Source organism: Chiloscyllium plagiosum, unplaced genomic scaffold (assembly GCF_037043375.1).
Source record: "Chiloscyllium plagiosum isolate Xiang-an unplaced genomic scaffold, Cpla_swu_hap1 HiC_scaffold_25, whole genome shotgun sequence".
Taxonomy (NCBI): Eukaryota; Metazoa; Chordata; class Chondrichthyes; order Orectolobiformes; family Hemiscylliidae; genus Chiloscyllium; species Chiloscyllium plagiosum.
This window is the reverse complement of record NW_028270163.1, coordinates 13,697,084-13,717,299: the sequence shown is the minus strand read 5'-3', so window position 1 is coordinate 13,717,299 and position 20,216 is coordinate 13,697,084. Positions and strand designations below refer to the sequence as shown.

The 20,216-nt window shown below is 41.1% G+C and overlaps 1 protein-coding gene across 9 annotated transcripts in view; it reads right to left on the bottom strand.

The window, feature by feature from the left end:
* The window catches only part of LOC122562023 (putative uncharacterized protein MYH16), a 276,206-nt gene that overhangs the window by 219,213 nt on the left and 36,777 nt on the right, over positions 1-20,216 (bottom strand). For all 9 annotated transcript variants that reach the window (XM_088000458.1, XM_088000463.1, XM_088000459.1 and 6 more), the window contains one exon: positions 6,305-6,454. In XM_088000458.1, coding sequence (XP_087856584.1) covers positions 6,305-6,454 — 150 coding nt within the window. The remainder of the gene's footprint in view (positions 1-6,304; positions 6,455-20,216) is intronic.

Below are 20,216 nucleotides of genomic sequence, written 5' to 3'. Positions count from 1 at the left end.
GCTCTGCTGACTCAGTTAGAGGTCCACCTCAATCATTGTGTCACTCCCACAACAGCCACATCTGAGTTGCAGCCGTGGACCTGCTCTCACACCTCCTGCTTCCCCTTCTGATGTTCCTCTAGCCATTGCTGCCAGTCATCAGTCACTGGGGTCCTGGCTCCAGCCTCCTCCACTACCCATGTTAAAGTCTCTGTGACCTCAGTGCCAGAGCCAGAACTGGCCATGGGTCTAGACCTAAACAACTCTCCCGTGGAAACCTGCCAGCAAATGTTTATTTGCAATCTCTACCTTAAATACAAGTTCCTCCAGCTGTATGAATGATCTGCCATGTTTCACAATTGATGTAGCTCTCTGTTTATGTCTGGGTTTGTGGCCTTTAAGAAAACACAAGATTGAATTGCAAGAATCATATGGCAAGGCACAGAGTATAGTTTTCAAATTAGATGTCATCCTTCCGAGTGCCACTTCCATCCTGGTAAATATCAATGCCTTTGGAAGGGGAAGGTAAGGGGTGTGTGGTCTGGGATAATTCCAGAGTCATGGTATATTGGAAAAATTTAATATCTTGAGACTAAAGCAATTCTGCAAATTAATTTTAAATGCATTTTCATTGGGTATATTTTAAATCTTGGTAGAAGCAATTAGCTGTAGTCTGCAAAGAGCCATTGAAGTCTTTTTCCACTGGAGAGACAATCGTAGCTTGAGGGCACCATACCACCTCAAGCATGGGCCAAGCTAAGGGCATCCATGAGCTATTACAGTCAGAACAGGGATCAGTTGGGGCAGGGAGAGCAGTGGTGATTGCTTTCAATCACTGGGAAATCTCGCTAGCAGACATGGGGAGAATGTGCAAACTCCACCCAGACAGTTGCCCGAAGCTGAAATCTAACCCAGGTCCCTGAAAAAGTTGGCTCTGTGGCATCGTTGCGCACCACAGTCAAGCGACCTGACCAGTTGAGCTGAATCACTCTCAAATTGCCCAAGTTATAATGTTTATCAGGGAATTGCATCAGCATGAGACGAGAAATTTCAGGCTATTGTGCCTGCAACAGATTTTCAAACAAGCATCGAGATCTAATGCCAATCTCCTAATTTTTCTTTCCCCATTACCCTGTGACCTGTTTCTTCTCAATGAACCTGCCTCTACCACATTTCCAGGTGGTGCATTCCACACCCTAACTATTCACTGAGCGACAAGGTTCTTTTTTTACATCACTCTTGCTTCTTTTGCACAATGCACACCATACGTTACCTCTACTCCCATACCCCATCCCCACCCTCTTCTCTCTCATCTCTGTTTTCCTGTTCTGGCCTTGTGCAGAAGCACTCTCCACCAATAACCAGCCATCCCTCATTCTGCTGGACTGTGAGATAAGTGAGAGTTGCATTTGAATGTAGTCCTGTCAACTTTTTCAGGGACCTGGCTCAGATTTCAGCTTCGGGCAACTGTCTGGGTGGAGTTTACACATTCTCCCCATGTCTGCTAGCTAGATTTCCCAGTGATTGAAAGCAATCACCACTGCTCTCCCTGCCCCAAATCAACCCCCCCCTGGAAACTTCAGGACCTGGAGGTTAAGCTTATTTCCGTATGCCCCGAATTCACTCTACCCCCACAATGTTTCTCTATGTCCCACTTTGCAATCTTCCTCCAATGCATGGAGTCACTGTCCCTCTTTGATGTTCTTGTTTGGGCTGCACTTGCGTTTAGCTTCAACCTGAAGTTGCAGCTTCATTCTGGGATTGGACTCTATGCTGCAAACAAAGCATAGGAACATCCTTTTAGCAGCAACAGAATCTATGACTGAAGGAAGTTGCGACGTTATGCATAACTGGCAGCAGGAGGCTCATCAATGACAGACGAAGCATAAGCTTGTGACCAGATCCCTTGGAGCAGTAAGTAAACTGGAGTGTAAACTCCTCGCATCATGGATGGTCCCCCTGAGGGACTTAAATATGGACCCACTGTGCATACTGAGAATGTCATCAGTTCCACTGTCTTAAGGGGTAATGGAGACTTGCTGGAGTTGCTAAACCTAATATTGCTTGAAATATGAATTACAGAACAGTTAAATCCATCAGTTGATTGCAATCTGGAGAGATTGAATTGATACAGCATCTGCAGCCTCATGGGGGACAGAGATCCACGTCTTTACTGCTCTCTTTAGGACTGAGTGGCCTGGTTCTAATTCTAAGGTTATGCAGCCTTGATTTGGATTATTCCTCGGCATCTACCCAATCAAGTTGCATCATTGTTAAAAGTGCCTTAAGCACGCCACTTCTCAACTTTCAAAAATCAATCAATATTTGAGATATGTTTGCACAACTTGTATCTAAGCTTTCATATCTTCTGCCTGATGGTAGAGGTTGGAAGAGATTATAACCAAGTTGGGTGAGGTTTTTGATTGTGTTAACTGCTTCTCAATGCAGCAAGAAGTGTAGATGGAGTCAATGGATGGAAGGTTGTCTTGGTTGACGGACTGGGCTGAGTTTACAACTCTTGTCATTTATAGAGTCATATAGCTTGGAAACAGGCCCTTTGGTCCAACTCATCCATGCCAACCAAATATCCCAAACTTCACTAGCCCCATTTGCATGCATGTGACCCTTATAAACCTCCTTATAAACCTTTTGTACTTACGTACCTGTCCAAATGTCTTTTAAATGTTGCAATACCAAGCTGTGATGCATCTGGATAGAATGTTTTCTATGTCGCATCTATAAGAATTGGAAGAGTCTTTACAGACATGTCAGAATTCGATGTACTTGACTCTTAACTGTGCTCTGGAATGGCCATGACATTTAATGATGGGAATAAATGCTGGCCTCACCAGTGGTGGCCACATCCCATAAAAGAATAAAAAGAACACTTTGCAGTGGCTCAGTGGTAGGGTGGCATGAGTTGTTAGCACTGCTGTCTCACAACGCCAGGGATCCGGGTTCAATTCCAGCCATGGGCAAATGCCTGTGTGGAGTTTGCATATTATCCCTGTCTGTGTATGGGTTTCCTCCAGCAATTCAAAGATGTGCAGGTTAGGTGAATTGACGGTGCTAAATTGCCAGTAGTTTTCAGGGATGTGTAAATTAGGGGCATTTGTCAGGGGTAAATATAGAGTAATAGGGTACTGGATGGGTTATTCTTCAGAGGGTTAGTGTGGACTTGTTGTGCCAAATGGCCAATTTCCACACAGTAGGGATTCTATGAAACTGTCCAGTTAGTATATGTATTGCCTTATGGATGATGTCCAAAATTGGACACAGTTTCCCAGAGACTGTCTGCTCAAGCAATTCAAGGATTGATTGTTGCCCTTTTTATCCCAGCCCTGACGTTAATGGTCACCATTTTGGTTATTACTATTGTTATTACATTCCTCTTAATTATTTTCCTGTTTGACAACCTGGGAAACTATTCTTTAAGTCTGGAAGGGATGCTTGCATCCCTTATTCTAGGTTCACATGTGAAGAGGTAATTGGATCAGGCAGAGAGAATTACCGGTGTTTAAAGAATACTGAGCTGGTCCGGTCAGGGAAGGAAAGGGTGGAAAACAAAAAAAGGATAAAATGAGAGGAAGACGAGGCATTACAGATATAAATCAGGTCTTGCATGTGAACTTAACTCTCTGGGTTCTACAACTAAATCACCTTGAAACAAGGCCAACCACTACCATTATAGACTTCATTGGGAAGTGTGTAGAAGACTGTGTGCCGAAGAAGTTAATCTGAATGTTCCCCAACCTGATTGGGAGATCCATTCCCTACTGAAGTTTAGATCTGAGGCGTGCAAGTAGGGCAATCCTGACCTATTCAGTAAGCTCATCAGAGACGCTAAGAGGCAATGCTAAACTAAGCTTGTTATCAGACCAACCACATGGACACCTAACATTTATGGCAAGGCTTACAGAACATAATGAGCTACAAAACGAAGTCGAACAGAATTGTGGGCAACACTACATCTCTAACCGACAAGCTCAATGCATTCCACGCTCGCTCTGAACAGACCAATAAAACAATGTCCTTTCCCAACAGCCTCGGATGTAATTGTACTCATGGGTCACCGCTACAGACAATATGTCGGCCTTCTTGAGAGTGAACCCATGAAAGTGACAGGCCCAGATGGAGTTCCCGGCCACGCATTCAGATCCTGCCTGGAGCAGCTGGCGGGAGTATTCGCTGATGTTTTTAATCTCTCCTTACTACAAACTGAAGTCCCCAGCTGCTTCAAGACCACCACCATCATCCTGGTACCAAAGAAAAATCATGCAGCGTGCTTCAATGACTACTGCTTGTGTCTTTGACCTCCATAATTATGAGGTGCTTCAAGAGGTTATTCAAGGCTCATGTCAGCTCCAGCCTACCACATTGTCTTGATTCTTTGCAAATCGCCTCTAAGTGCAACAAGCAGACACCATCGCCCTGGCCCTACAGTCATTCCTGCCACATCTGGATTACAAGGATACCTATATCAAGCTCCTGCTTATTGACTTCAGTTCACCTTTAACACCATAATTCCAAGCAAACTAATCTCTTAACTTCGAAGCCTTGGTCTCGGCTCCCCACACTGTAATGGAATCCTCGATTTCCTGACCCATGACCGCAATCAGTAAGAATAAGCGACAACATCTCCTCCACAATAATTCTTGATACCAGTGCCCTGCAAGACTGTGTACCAAGGAACCTTGATTAACCGACATTTGATTACCTGAATATCAGATTATCTGGCAAGATTGCAAGGTCCCAATGCTTGGCTAAATTATGTTATCCAGTTTCAATTATCCGGAATTCAATTAACTGAACAAAATACTCCCCGCCCGCATCCTCTGGATAATCGAGGTTCCTCTGTACTCAGCCCCTATTATACTCCTTATACACTCACAACTGTGCGGCCAAATTCCACCTGAATTTCATTTGCAAGTTTGCTAGTGACACCACTATTGTTGGTCAGATCTCAAACAATGACGAGACAGAATGAAGGAAAGAGATTGAGTGCTTAGCAGCATGGTGGAAAGGCAACAATCTCTCCATCAAAGTCAGCAAACCGAAGAAGCTGGTCAATGACTTCAGGAAGTGGAATGGATGGCACGCCTTCGTCTGCAACAATAGTGCTGAGGTGGAGATGGTCGAGAGCTTCTAGTTCCTGGGAGTGATGATCACCAACAATCTATCCTGGTCCACCCATGTCACTGCGGTGGTCATGAAAGCACAACAACATCTCAACTTCCACAGGAAGCTAAGGAAATTCAGCATGTCAACAGAGATTCTTACCAAATTTTATGGATTCACCATAGAAAGCATCCTATCTGAATGCATCAGTGTGGTATGACAACGGCTCTGCCTAAAACTGCAAGAAACTACAGAGAGTGTCAATACAGTTCAGCCCAGTCAATCACACAAACCAGCCTTCCACTGACTCTGTTTATACTTCCTGCTGCCTCTGGAAAGCAACTAGCATAATGAAAGACCCCTCCCACTCCGGTTATTCTCCCTCCCACCCTCTTCTGTTGGGCAGAAGATATAAAAGTTTGAATACACGTATGAATAGATTCAAGAACAGCTTCTTCCCTACTGTTTTGAACAGACCTCTTAAATGTCAATGTTGATCTCTCTCTCTGTACCTTCTCTGCAGCTGTAACATTATAATTCTGCATTATGGTCTGCTACCCTGATGCACTTTGAGTGGTAATATCTGCCTGCAGAACAACAGTTTTCGCTGTATCTCATTACATGTAACAACAATAAATCACTCCATCAATCAATCAATGTCTTACTGGGTCACTTTACTGAGCTAGTTATAAAGAGCAGTGAAAGCAGCATGGGCTAAAGTACTGAGAGTGCAATGTCTATCCAAATAGTTGTCCTAAAATGCACTCTGGTCACTTTACTTCATCAACAAATTATTTTATGTCACGTCTTAAATGTAATTAAAGATTCCAAGACACTTCATAAAAGCTTTAATGACACACAACCACTGAAGGATATTTTAGGTCAAATGACTAACAGCTTGGTTAGAGATAGATTTTAAGATATTTCTTAAGTGGGAAATTGATGTAGAGAAGATTGCCTTGCGAGTAAATTCTCCAAATGTCTAGACAACCGAAGGCTTAGTTGCTAATAGTGCAACTGTTAAATCTCTGAGTTCCAAGGAGCACAATATATCTCCGAGGTGAGTGGAGCTAGAGGAGGTTGCAGAGGTTGGGGGGGGGGGTGATGGATATTTTGATTTTCTAAAGGATAGCTAACGGAGAAGATTGTTGGTTTTTTTAGTGACACATTTATCAAGCACAACAGGTTTGACATAGAGTGAACTTACAGCACTTTTCTCCTGAGCTAGCAGAGTATTCCGCTCAGGCTCCTGGACTGGCAGAGTGAGCTTCTCTGTTTCTGCAATGGCTTGTTGGAGCTCCTCTTCTTTTGCTCTCATCCTGATGTTCTGACCTAGCACATGCGGAAGTGGTTTCACCTACAAAACAGTAAAGGTTTATTAACACAAACGTGCATTTTAGCAAAAAGTGGAAAGGGTAGTGGTAAAAGTCTATTTTAGAGAATGAAAATAGTACAATAACATGAAACATCTTCAGAATAAAACTGTTCTCATCTGCACTGACCTCCGCAGTTAAATTCTGTGCAGAATGAGATAGATTTGATCATGTCTGAGGCAGAAATTATTTCTCAACATTTTTAATATAAATAGATGAAGTTATTTCTAAACTGTACTCCAACTTTACTTATGTTACAGTTTATAAGTTTTTGTCAAATCAGATCACCATTACTGTAAAGATGAATTACAATGCATCATGTTGACACACTCCCAGCATCTCCCCACCCACCTAGTGTGTAATGAGAAAAGAAAACTTGAAAACCCTTTGGGGGCAAGAATGTTTCTGGTTGCTAAGGGCTGCTGTTCCCGAAAATTTCTCTGCTGAAGTTTTTCTATCGAAATTGTGAACATGCTGTAAAAGAATGTGTTTATGGTGTTGTCAGAAATGCTGAACAGACCAAAACGTAATTACCTTTGCAATATGTGGTTACACAGGGCGACCAGAAGAATTCTAAACCAACTGGAATAAATCAAAGTGAAAAATGCCAAGTCTAACACTTAATCATACCTTGCTTGGCTCATGCAGCTGTCTCAGGGAAGAAAATACCTTGGATGGTTGCAGCTGGCATCCAACTTGATGCTTACCCCAGATCCGAGCTGGAGGCAACCCAAAGGGTAATTCTGGAAGTGTTAGACCAAAGGCAAGATCTATTTCACTGGAGCTATAACGCCTCATGAGTATTTTAACTACAACAAGAGAGTGAATTGAAGTGAGGCTGGAAGACCCGGGTCAAACCAGTGCAAAGATTCTATTACCTCACACATGACTGGTATTTGGAGAACGCATTATAATGTAAACCAGCCACAATTTACAGAAACACAGCAATTTTCTCTATTCAGCAAAGAAACTGTCATCTAAACCTGTCATCTGCAAGTAATCATTGCTTAGTTCCAGACATAACAAGAGAGCAATCAATGGAATGCAAAACCTCCAGCCTGCATAGAATGCTTCCCAAGTGCATTGGTTGAGAGTAAGAAAATAAATGGATCAATGTAATTGGATATTTCACGTACTGTGCAGTTGCTCAGCAGGAGAAGCTGAAGACAGAACTGTAAGGTGATTGCTGAGGACTGTTCGAATACTGTAATGGATCATCACCCATTGACTGACTGTAGGTTACAAAAAGTGGCAAAAACCCCACCAGCAAAGGAAGGATAGATTGAGAACCATTTCTGGAAGCCAATTGGACTGGAAGAACACCAAAGGGTGTGAAGACTACAGTGGAATGTGCAAGGAGTAAAGTGAGCAAACAGGAATGAGAGGAGGTGAAATGAGAAACAAAGATAAACAGAAACAAGCAAAGAGTGATAGAGGGCATGACTGAAAACATAAGTGTGAGCATGAGAGATTAAGAAAATCAGAGAGGAAAGAGAGTTAAGTAGCTTACTAAGAAAAATAAAGAAAGCAAGACACAATAATAGACATTACAGCAGCGAGGTAGGTCATTCAATTCATCATGCATGCATCATTACCAGCGCACACTTGAAGATATTTGTTCTAATCTAATTTCCCTGCTCTTTCATTATATTTTTAATAGGTTTTTCTTTTTCTACTATTTAACTAATTCTCTTTCAAATTACTTCATAGTGTAATGCATGGCTCATTCTAATCACCTTCTCCAAGGGGAAAACCTATTTAACCCTCTCTCTCCATTTTGTCTACACCAGTGTTGTTCCTTGCCAATTAGCAAATAACTAGGTTAATTTTCCCTATTGACCTTCTCAGAATTTGCACAATTTTGAAAATCAGTGCAAACTTCACCATTTAGTTGATCTCCTTTGGTTTGTACTGAAGCCAAAATTCTAAAATATTTTCTTTTTGTATTTTGAAATATAATTTTTTAAATATTCAGAATTATATTGACAAGTTCAGTTTCAGTAAGCTAAACACAACCGCATGGCTTCTTCTGATGCTATTAAATGTAATCAACTGCTTTTAAACCCATCTCTTGTTACTTTAAAACAGGAAACATAGGAACAGGAGTAGGCTATTCAGCCCTAAAGTCTGTTCTGCTATTCAATGTGATCATGGCTAATTTGTGGCCAACTCCAGATACCTGCTTTTGGTCCATATCTCTTAATACCTTTGCTTAAAAAAAGTGATCTATCTCAGATTTTAAATGAGTAACGTATCCAACATCCACTGCAGTTTGTGAAAGAGTTCCAAACATCTACTTTTTCTGTGCAGAAGTGCTTCCGAACATCTCTCTTGAATGGTCTGGCCCAATTCTCAGGCATGTCCCCTTGTTTTAGAATCTCAAAGTGGAGTAAGCAGTTTATCTTTATGTGCCCTAGTTTTTCCTGTTAATATCCTGAAGACCCTGATTAGATCACCCCATAACCTTCTAAATTCTAGAGAAAGCAGACCTAACTTGTATCATCTCTCCTCATAACCTGACACCTGAATTCCACGTATCATTCTTGTAAACCTAGTCTATATTCCCTCCACGGCCAATAAATCCTTCCTAAGGTGTGCTCACAGTGTTCCAAGCGAGGCCTATACAAGGTTTTGTGCAGCTGCAGCATAGCTTCTGCAACCTTGTGCCCCCATCCTCTTGATATAAAGGCCAGCGTTCCATTCCTTTCTTGACTATTTTGTGACATTTTAAACATGTATGTACCTTTGCACTCTTTGGACTTCCATCTTGAAATTACCTTGATCTATCCTTTATAGATCCAAAATACATTTTGAGCAGCAATTACAAAGTAATTGCCCCTTCATCCGCGAGGAGTGTTTGGGACCTTGGACAGTGACAAGAAAGCAGGTGAAAAGGATGATATAACATTTCCTGAACTTGCATGGAAAGGTGATGGGGGAAGAGGATTGGACTGTTTGGGGTGCTTGAAGAGTGAACTAGGACGTGCAATAGTCCTTTTGGAGTTCTGATGGGGGAGAAATATATTTGGTGGTGGCTTCACACTGGGGATGATGGAAATGGTGAAGGATGAATTGAATATGGAAGCTGGTGAGGGCAAAGGAAGCCATATCATAATTACGGAAAGGAGGGGAAGAGGTCAAAGCAGAACTGTGCTAAATGGGCTAGACACTGCCTGTTTGCCTGATGGTGGGAAATCCAGTGTTGAGGAACAAGTGTTGTTGAGCTGGTTTATATCTTTATATAAGATCTGTACAGTACCAAATTTGTTCCTATTTGACATTGGTGAGGCTCTTCTGGAATACTGTGTCCGGTTCTGATCGTCCAGTCAGAGGAAGGACATTATCAAGTTGGAGAGGGTTCAGAAGAGATTTACCAGGGTGTTTCTGGGTGTGGAAGGTTTGAGTTATTAAGAAAAGCTGGATAGTCTGGGACTTTTTTCACTGGAATGTAAGAGGTTGAGAGGTGACCTAATAGACGTTTATAAAATCAGAGGTATAGATAGAGTTAAGGGTATTTGTCTTTTCCCTAGAATGGGGGATTTCAACACCACGGGGCACATTTTTAAGGTGAGAGTAGAGAGATTTCAAGAAGACACGAAAGACAAATTTTTCACACAGAGGATGGTTCATGTGTGGAATGAACTTCCTGAGGAAGTGCTGCGTCAGAGGACAAGGGCTGACCTTATAGAAGTTTACAAAATTATGAGGGGCATGAATAGAGTAAATAGGCAAAGTCTTTTCCCTGGGGTCAGGGAGTCCAGAACTAGAGGGCATAGGTTTAGGGTGAGAGGGGAAATATATAAGAGAGACCTAAGGGGCAACCTTTTCACACAGAGGGTGGTACGGGTATGGAATGAACTGCCAGAGGAAATGGTGGAGGCTGGTACAATTACAACATTTAAGAGGCATTTCGATGGGTATCTGAATAGGAAGGGTTTGGAGGGATATGGTCTGGGTGCTGGCAGGTGGGACTAGATTGGGTTGAGATATCTGGTCGGCATGGACAGGTTGGACCGAAGGATCTGTTTCCATGCTGTACATCTCTATGACTCTATGACTTTAAGTGCTGGATGCAGGCACAATTCCAACTTATAAAAACATTTGGATGGATATATGAATAGGAAAGGTTCAGAGGGATATGGGCCAGGAGCAGGCAGTTGGGACTAGTTTAGTTTGGGATTATGTTCGATATGGACTGGTTGGACCAAAGGGTCTGTTTCTGTGCCATCTGGCTTAATATTAAAAAATGGATAATCTCATACTTGCTTACTTTGAAATCCACTTGCCACAGTTTGCCCATTCATTTTGTCTATCAAGATCCTGTTGTGAGTTTACAATGTCTTCAATGTCATCTAACTTTATGTTTCAGCAAAATTGTGTATATGCCATTATCCAAGTCATCAATAAATAATGTAAGTAATTTAGGCTCTAACAGAGATCTCTGTGCTACAGCATTGGTTCCATATTGCCTATTTGAGTGTCTACCCATTATCCCTACTTTCTATCGACTGCTACTCAACCAATTCCCTGCAATGTCAACAATTTACCCTCAATTCCATGGTCTACATTAATTAATCATCTCCTATTTAGGACTTCATTAATGCCTTCTGGAAGTCCATATGAACAACATCCGTAGACATTCCACTGTCCACTGTCACCTCTTCGAAAAATTCAAGGGTTGTGGGAAAAGAACAGTAGCAGACATTTAGTGGCTTTTACAAAGAGACATCATGAGGAGTGGTAGGTCAAAGGGCCTCTTTCTGTCTTGTATGATTCTAAGTGGGACTCCATATCACACTTACGGCCAATCAGTTATGTAGTTAACAGGTTTGTGAATGGGCCGCATTATTTCCTGGCACAGTGCCAAGTTGACAGTAAGGGGCAAATACTGTGGGCAAGTGAAGATAATAGAAATGTTTGAATATTGGGGGAAAAAAAGTATGCAGTGCAGTGCAAGAAATGCGAAGCCAGTCAGGCAGCATTCGAGGAGCAGGATAATTGGCGTTTCAGGCATAAGCCCTTTCTCAGGAAAGCCCTTCATCAGAGCTTATGCCTGAAACATCGATTCCCCTGCTCCTGGATGTTGCCTGACTGGTTGTGCTTTTCCAGCACCACACTCTTCAACTCTGATCTTCAACATCTGCAGTCCTCACTTTCTCTGAAGTATGCAGTGCAGTTAGAAAGGGGAAGTGTTGGAAATACTCCAGCTGGTCAGGCCACATCTGTGGAGAAAGAGAAAAATGAAGGTACAGCAGATCTGTGGCCTTCATCAGAACTGATAATAGTTAAGGACAGATCAGATTTTATACAAACGCTGAGGAGGAAAGAGAGGAGGCCAAGATGGTACTTAAGAGGATTTAACAGATAAAAGGTAACTGGCAATGTAAATTTTGAGCAAAGTAATTTGATGAGTGTCTGGAAGGCATATGTGGTTAATATCCAGCCACAAGCGAGAACATGGAATGTCACACCTGACAGGTGCTAAGCAAACTTCAAAGAGAAAGACATCAAAAGGAGAAATGCACTCCACCTGAAATGTGAACCTGATGAGTTTTCAAACAGTGAATGTAATGGGCCTAAGCACAGTACAACATTTATATTTCTCGCTTTCAACGAATGCACATGAAAGTGGGTTAAAAGCCAATTTTAACTCTAGTCTGTCTATTTTAGTGGGTAAAAGTTACAGCTGAGAAAACCTCAGGTTATCCCTGCATTGCAATGAAAAAGAAAGGAAGATTTTCTCTTCCTTTGCTGGAAAACAAAAAGCAAATGAAACTGCAGTTGAAAAGAAACAGGACAAAGGTCTTTGAACTGACCTGCAAAGCTAAGTCTCCATAAATCAACTGTTCACCCTATCTACAATTATGCTTCTGATATCACCCAATACAAAGGCTGAGAACAGCCCATCATCTTCTCCTGCTGGAAGTCAGAGATCAATCTATAGAACTTTGGAAAAATGCTATCTTTATTGACTTGCTTCTTATTTCTATGCATATGTGTGTTACTTTATTATTTCTTCTTTCCTTAAGTATTGAATAAATTCACTCTTTTGTGAAGAACTCAAGAAAGCCTGCTTAAATTGTCTCCTTTTAAAACATAAGTTCATTGGGACAGGGGAAATAAATCCATAGGGAAGGGTCCTCTTCAAATTAACAGTTGAGTGAACAATGAAGGGGATTTAGTTCAGCACCCCTCCATCCTCCTACCCTGGAGGCTAAGAATAATTCATTGGGGAACCTCACAAGAAAAGGAATGATGGTGTAAGGCAAGAGGGAAGAGTGTAAGGGAACAAAGGAGCAAAAGATTGGTCAACATGAGCCATGAATTACAACAGGATGACCAAAAACTACCGTCTAAAAAAAAAGGTTGGGAATAGTGCTTTACAACTGTGCAAATCCACGCTGAGTCTTGATGGTTGTAAAATAAAGAACATACTGCAGTCACTGAAACAAGTCATAGTCCCCTATGCAGTCACTGAAACAAGTCATAGTCCCCTATGCCCATAACATAGACATATGCAATTCAAGCTATGAGCTCATCTTATGGATCACAAATTTCCAATATCATGCATATTAATCATCTAATTTTCAGTCTCAATGATTTAAGATGGGCAACAGTTTGAAAAAGCACTCTGCATGGACATGGAGATGAAGGGATAGGGCAAAATGAGTTTTGCCCAAATCCAGTCAGTCAAATCCTAGAATTGCTCTAGTGTGAGGTAACCAAATGGCATTAATTTGAGGCAGAACTGAGGACTGCAGATGCGGGAGATTAGAGTCGAGAGTGTGGTGCTGGAAAAGCATTGCAAGGCAGGCAGCATCCGATTAGCAGGAGAATCAACGTTTCAGGCAAAAGCCCTTTATTTTACCTGAAATGTCGATTCTCCTGCTCCTCAGATGCTGCCTGACCTGCTGTGCTTTTCCAGCACCACACTCTCAACATAAATTTAAGGCAGTCTGTAACATAATTTAGAATCTCCTATAAAGCCTTCAACAAACTTCCTAAGAGGAGTATATTTGAAGCAAGAACAAGAAAGAAAGACTTGCATTTCTGGCATATTTTTAAAATCACCAGATGATTCAAAGTACCTTTGCAACTGATGGAGTTCTTTTCACAGAGTATTTACTGTCACACTATTGGACATGGAACAGCCACATGTTGTGCACAGTGTTCTCCTACAGCAGCAATGAGATATATGACAGTAGATCTATTTTTGCGGATAATATTGGCCAAGATACCACAGATAGCGCAAATTGAGGCAACATATCACAAATGCTGGAAATCTGAAACAGATGCAGAGAATACTGGAGAAACTCAGCAGGTCTGGTAATATCTATGCAGAGAGAAACAGCAGCTTTTTGAGTCTGGTATAACTCTTTTTCAGAATTCAACAACCTTTCCCTGTGTCTTTCAAGCTGTTTTCGTCTCCTTCTAAGGCTCCGTCAGTCTGACAGTCTTTGTAAGAAAGATGAGTTGCCTACTTTGTGTCAGTTTATGAAAATATATCACTTGATTTTTGAAATGCTTCAACTACAGCTCACAAAGGCTTGTCAATGAGCTGCATAGCGTGATTATGCAATCTCCCATTCAGAATATTATGGTGTACCTTATATCAAAATGAGACCATTTAAACCATGACTGACTTGTTAAGGATCTCATTGATAACAGGACAAGTCTTTGTTTTACTTTTCCATGTGGTAAACTCAGCAGGTGCTGTCCAGCCAGCACATCAGGAAGGTATGGTGAACTATAATATTGATCCACTGCAATCATGTGGTAAAGTTTCTCTCAGTGCTGGAAGGGATTGTGTTATTTTAATACAGCAATGATGTACTTTCATGGAGAAACTCAACAGGTCTGGCAGGATCTGTGGAGAAAAATCTGAGTTAACGTTTCGAGTCTAGTGACCCTTCTTCAGAACTAGACTTGAAACTTTAAATCTATTTTCTCTCCACACATACTGCCAGATCTGCTGAGTTTCTCCAGCTATTTCTGTTCATGATTTGGAGACGCCAGTGTTGGACTGGGGTATACAAAGTTAAAAATCACACAACACCAGGTTATAGTCCAAAGGTTTGTTTGGAAGCATTAGCTTTCGGAGTGTTGCTCCTTCATCAGGTGGTTGTAGTACCTGATGAAGGAGTAGTGCTCCCAAATAAACTCACTTCTGTTCATGTGTGTTTCAGATCTCCAGTATTTGTAGTTCTTTGTTTTATTGATATATTTTGCCGCCCTGGTAATTTGGAGGGGAGCTTCAAAATGTATGCATTCCAATACTTCTGCTGCTCTTATCCTTTAAAGTGGCAGAGGTTTCTGGTTTGGAAGATGCTGTCAAACCTGAGATTAACCTTGGATTAAAATGATAAGCTTTCACCAATAACACGATGCCATCAGTATGTATCATCTGCAAGATTCACCAAGGTTTACCCCATGGGAATATCACAGTTTTGGGAAAAGGGATCCTGTTTAAAACACAGGCCCCAAGACCAGAAAGGACAAGCCTTTCAAATATAAAACTAAAACTAACCCCACCCAACAGATTCATTGATCACCTCATACACCATCTTCAAATTGGCCAGGGAGTCAATGACATCCACTGTATATAATCAGGGAGCCAACTGAACCCATCAGAATGTAGGTCACACATCATACAATATTCAAGATCAGGAGTTTCATTGTCTTGCATTCCCAGCTAGATGACGGGGAAATTAAACAATATGCATTCAATCAAATCTTTATGTCCAGGGACAGATTGAGGGAAGTTTTGTTTGTTTTTTACTGTCTGAATAGAGCAGTCAGAAAACAATATAACTGGAGCAACCTTGGAAAGGAAGGTGTCAAACCGTGGGAAAAAGAAGGAAGTACAATGAGGCACTCAACTCGACAAGATCAGCACATCAAAGCACTGTGTGTGTCTCTCTCTATAATCAAGACCAAGGGAAATCCTGTCACCAAACAAGACTTTGATGACAGAAGATACAATCTGGGAACCAATGTCAACAGGGAGAACATTTCATTCTAGCCTACAGAATACTCAACCCAGTGCCATACTGAGAGTTGCCTGCCCCACATGTCCTGACAAACCTTAAGTCACTTTGGGACTTTAACAACTGTGAGTAGGGGAACCTGGAGGCATTTACTTCAATGACGTCCAAGAGCAAATAATCTGCTTACTTAATAGTCATTTAAGAACATTTAGCATCAATTGTACCACAGTGATGTTTACCATACATTTTAAAAAGACACACTTATTATTTAAACTCTGAAAGCTGTGTTGCTTGTAATATTCATTGTCTTTCAGCGTGATGTATATAGGTAAACCCTTTGATCATAAATACACGAGTGTGGTGATGACTAACAAGGCTGAACGACCCTCACACAATGAGAAACACATGGCAGTGGTGAAGGAAATAAATGTTTGAGATGAATAAATACTTCGCCCTGGAGGGCGTAAAGCATCTTAAGCATTGTTGGACATGCAATCATCCAGGCAAGTGCAGAGTATTTCAGCCTGACTTGTGTCTTGTGGGTGGTTCACAGGCTTTAGGGAGTCAGCTATTTCATTCCATACCACAGAACACCTAGCTTCCAAACTGGTTTTAGAGTCACGGCATTTTTACTGCTGGTCCAGCTAGGTTTATGGTCAATGGTGATCCTGTTGATAATGGGAATTCAAAATTGATAATGCCGTTGAACCTCAAGGGGAGATGGTTTGACTCTCTCTTGTTGGAGATGGCTATTACCTAACATTTGTGCAGTACAAATATTACTTGGTATTTGTCAGCACTAGCCTGAATATTGTCCAGGTCTTGCTGTAAAAGGGCAAACTCTTTCGGCGTCTGAGCTGATGTGAATGGAATTGAACATTGTGCAATCATCAGTAAACATTTCTACTTCCTATTTCCGGGCTTATGGTGGAGTCATTGATGAAGCCATTGAAGACAGTTGGACTGCGCACACTGCACTGTCAATCCACAGCTCATCTTGTGCACATGCACATTAACTCTGATAGGAGTCTATGGACGGGTTGCAACTGGCTTGCTGGAACTGTTTTACCAGGTTTAGCTGCCTAATTCTTTCAATCCTTAATAGGGACCCACATGAAACAATGCTGAAACATGGGAGGCTGCATTCAGGTGTCTCTGAGGGTGAGAGTTTGCATGTTCCTGACTTTGTTGGACAATGGTGGGTTGTGACACATGTGAGACAGCACAATCCGGTTCAGAATTAACTACAGCTCTAACTCTCTCTCTCCCTCTCTAGACAAAGATGCTGACAGAATGGTAGTGTTCCTGGATTAAAAATCCAGGAGCCCAAATGGCCTGGTGATGTGAATTCACATTCCACCAGAGCAGTTGAGCAGATTTTACATTCAATTAGTACTGATTGGCAGACTACAGATTATTGTAAGGAAAAATTTGGTTTGCTAATGCCCTTTGGGGAAGGAAATTTGCCATCCTTAACTGGTCTGGCCTACATGTGGCTCCAGACACACAACAATGGAGTTACCACTTAACTGTGCTTTGAAATGGTTTAGCAAGGCAATCAGTTCAATCAAACCAACTAGAGGGGAAAGAAAAACGAGTCTTTTGTGAAGACAGCTCACCACTACATTCACAATGACAATCAGGGTAATATGCGGCTTGCTAGTGACTGTCACTTCCCAAGAACAACATAAAAATACAATGAAATTTGTCTTTCCAAGGGAATCTGGAGTTCAAAAGTAGTTTGAAACTCCATTTTAAATGTCGATCTCTCAGTCTTTTTCCAAATATGTTTATAATGGTGAACCAAGAAAAAAATGAAGGAAGTTAAAAGATACTCTTCAGATATCCTAAGTTTACAAGGCTTATCTGGAACTTGTGACACAACAAATACATTAGCCTAATGTAGGTCAAACATTAAGCCTAGAATCACAACTTTAGTGCTATGTATTAGAATTATAGAATCCTAACAGTGCAGAAGTAGGTCATTCAGCCCATTGAGTCCACACTGACTTTCGAAACAGCAGCTCAATCTGGCCCAACCCCTATCCGGTTACCCAACATTCCCATGGGTAATCCAATTTGCCTGCACTCCCCTGGACAATATGGCCCAACCATCTAACCTACACATCTTGGGACTGTGGGAGGAAACCCATGCTGACTCGGGGAGAATGTGCAAACTCCACACAGATAGTCACCCGAGGCTGGAATCAAACCTGGGTCCCTGGCGCTGTGAGACAGCAGTACTAAGCACTGAGCCACTGTACCGCCCACATGATTGCATTTTTGTTATTTATGGGACACCATCTGAATACATGTAATTAATTACATTCCATCCAACCCAAAATGTTGCTGTTGTACATGCACATTTATCTGGCGTATTTAATAATAAACTTCCAGGTGCACAGATTGTTCTGGCAAATATTTCCTCTTAAATGCCAAGTCAACATCATTTCTGAAGAAAGTAATTACAATGATCTTTAAGAAAGTGCTCCAAATCACACTGTTTGGTTTCATAATGAAACTTGATACCATCAGCACAGTAAGTTATTAAATCTAGAATTTCATATTTCCTTATCTTTTACATTAAAACCTCAAAACTATCAAATAGATCTGCAGGTGTGAGGAGGACAAGGAATTTAGTTAGATTTGTTGTGTAGCAACTTCAACAAAGGGTCAGGAAACTTCCAATCAACAGGCAGTGCCAGAGCTCAATTGACATGGATCAGATTTGGAATAGAAAGGAATTTCCAAAACAGCCACAGAAGAAAATAAAAAAAATCACCATGACAACTTAATGGATTCAGCAAAATGGAGTTTTGACTCCTGTCAAAAGAAACTCTGTCTCCTGCACACTCCGCGTCATGTCCTACTTTTTCATTTATTGCCAGATACTTTGAAGCGAAAAAAGGTGGCTTCCCATTGCCTTTCTCACCTGGTTTCAAAGTGAACATAATTCCTCTTCATTAAGGATCTTCCAACTTCCATCAGCCAACTGCTATCCTCTAAGATTGGAAATCTTCTTCCCTCACCACATCCACATTTGTTCTCCAATCAACACTATTATTAAAACCTGGTCATTACCACATTGATTTTTGTACAAGATTGCTGTGCACGGGGCTTGGTGTTGTGTTTCTGAAGTTACAACATGCAATGACATGTCAATAGTATTTCTTTGGTGATATCGTGCTTTTAGACATTTGGTGGTCATGGAAGGTGCTATCGAAGTACAATTTTTTTTTTAAATAATAAGTCAGAACAGGAATTTTGGCACAACACCATTCAAAAAGCTTATGGCAGATTTTCCACATCAAATCAGTTCCTGCACTATCCCTTAATTCCTTTGGTGTCTTAAAGATGCTCAACAATTAAGCGTGTACAGCTCCCTCGGATAATAAATTCTAAAGAGTTCTCAGTAAGGGAAGAAATTTCTCTTCAAATTGGACACCACTTATTTGTAATATATCATTCTGTGTTCTCAGTTTCCTCAGCCAAGGGAAATATTTTCTAAGTATCTACGTTGCCAAGTCCCTTAAGAATGTTATATCATTATAATTATGCCAGTTCTGACATTTTATCTCCAGGGAATATAGGCCTGTGAAAGGGGCAAAGGACAGTAAAGTATTTTCATCATCAGAAAGTGTACACTGACAGTCAGGAGATGAATCAGTAAGGATTTGATTCTACAATATAATCAATTGTATGTATTTGAATAGGATTGGATAATATAGTCATGCAAGTTAGAATGACCATTGTTGGACAGAGATAAGAGTGTGTAACTGTAAGTGTGTTTGTTGGAAAACTGTTATCTATAAAAGTAATATAAAGTCATTGTTTGTAACAAATTGGAGAGTTGTGAGCCATCTTTGATCGTTTTACTCATATAGGAATGAATGAACGCTTAGACCAAGAAAGCCAAGTCTCATTTAGTCTTTAAAGGATCAAAGGATTAAAATATTTCCCTTTCATTCTGGTGGACATTAATTGCACTGTCTCTGGGGCTTGTCCTTCTTTACATAAGGACACCAAACTGCACACAGCACTCTAACTGTGTACCCTAGGTTTGGCCTTACTAATACCAGATATAATCGCAGTAACACTTATCTTTGAATTCCTTTGCAGTAAACACTCTTATAGCATTCACCTTCCTAAATATTTGTTATACCTCATGTTAACTTCCTATGAGTCATATAGAAGAACTTCCAGGTTCCTCTGAATGTGAATGTTTCTCAGACTTTCAGCATTTAAGAACTATCCCGCATTTTTATTTTCCTACCAAAATATAAGTCAGCATTTTGCATATTGCATTCCTGCTGCCATGATTTTGCCCACTCACCCTGGTTAATACCCCTCCGCAAACCCTTCACTGTCACCTGACTTAATATTGTCAGCAAACTGAGAAACATTTATTCTGTTTAGTCCTATTATCATAATATATGAGTTGTTTTCAGCACAGCCTATCCATTCTCTCCTGTTCTTAGCCCTCATTCAGCTTCTCTTCATCCTAGCTTATTATCAATAATCCCCTTATATGCCTGCCCTTTTCATATCTCTGTCTCTCTGGGTCCCATCTCCCCTCCCTCACCACCCAAACACGTCCTTACCATAAATACCTCTTACCTAGCAGTTCTGATGGAGAGTCACCAGCCTTGAAACGTCAACAATGCTTTATCCCCAAACCTGCTAAGTTTCATCAGCAGTTTCCATTTTTATTTCAGCTCTCCAGTATCCACAGTTCTGTGCTTTATATTATCCCATTTAT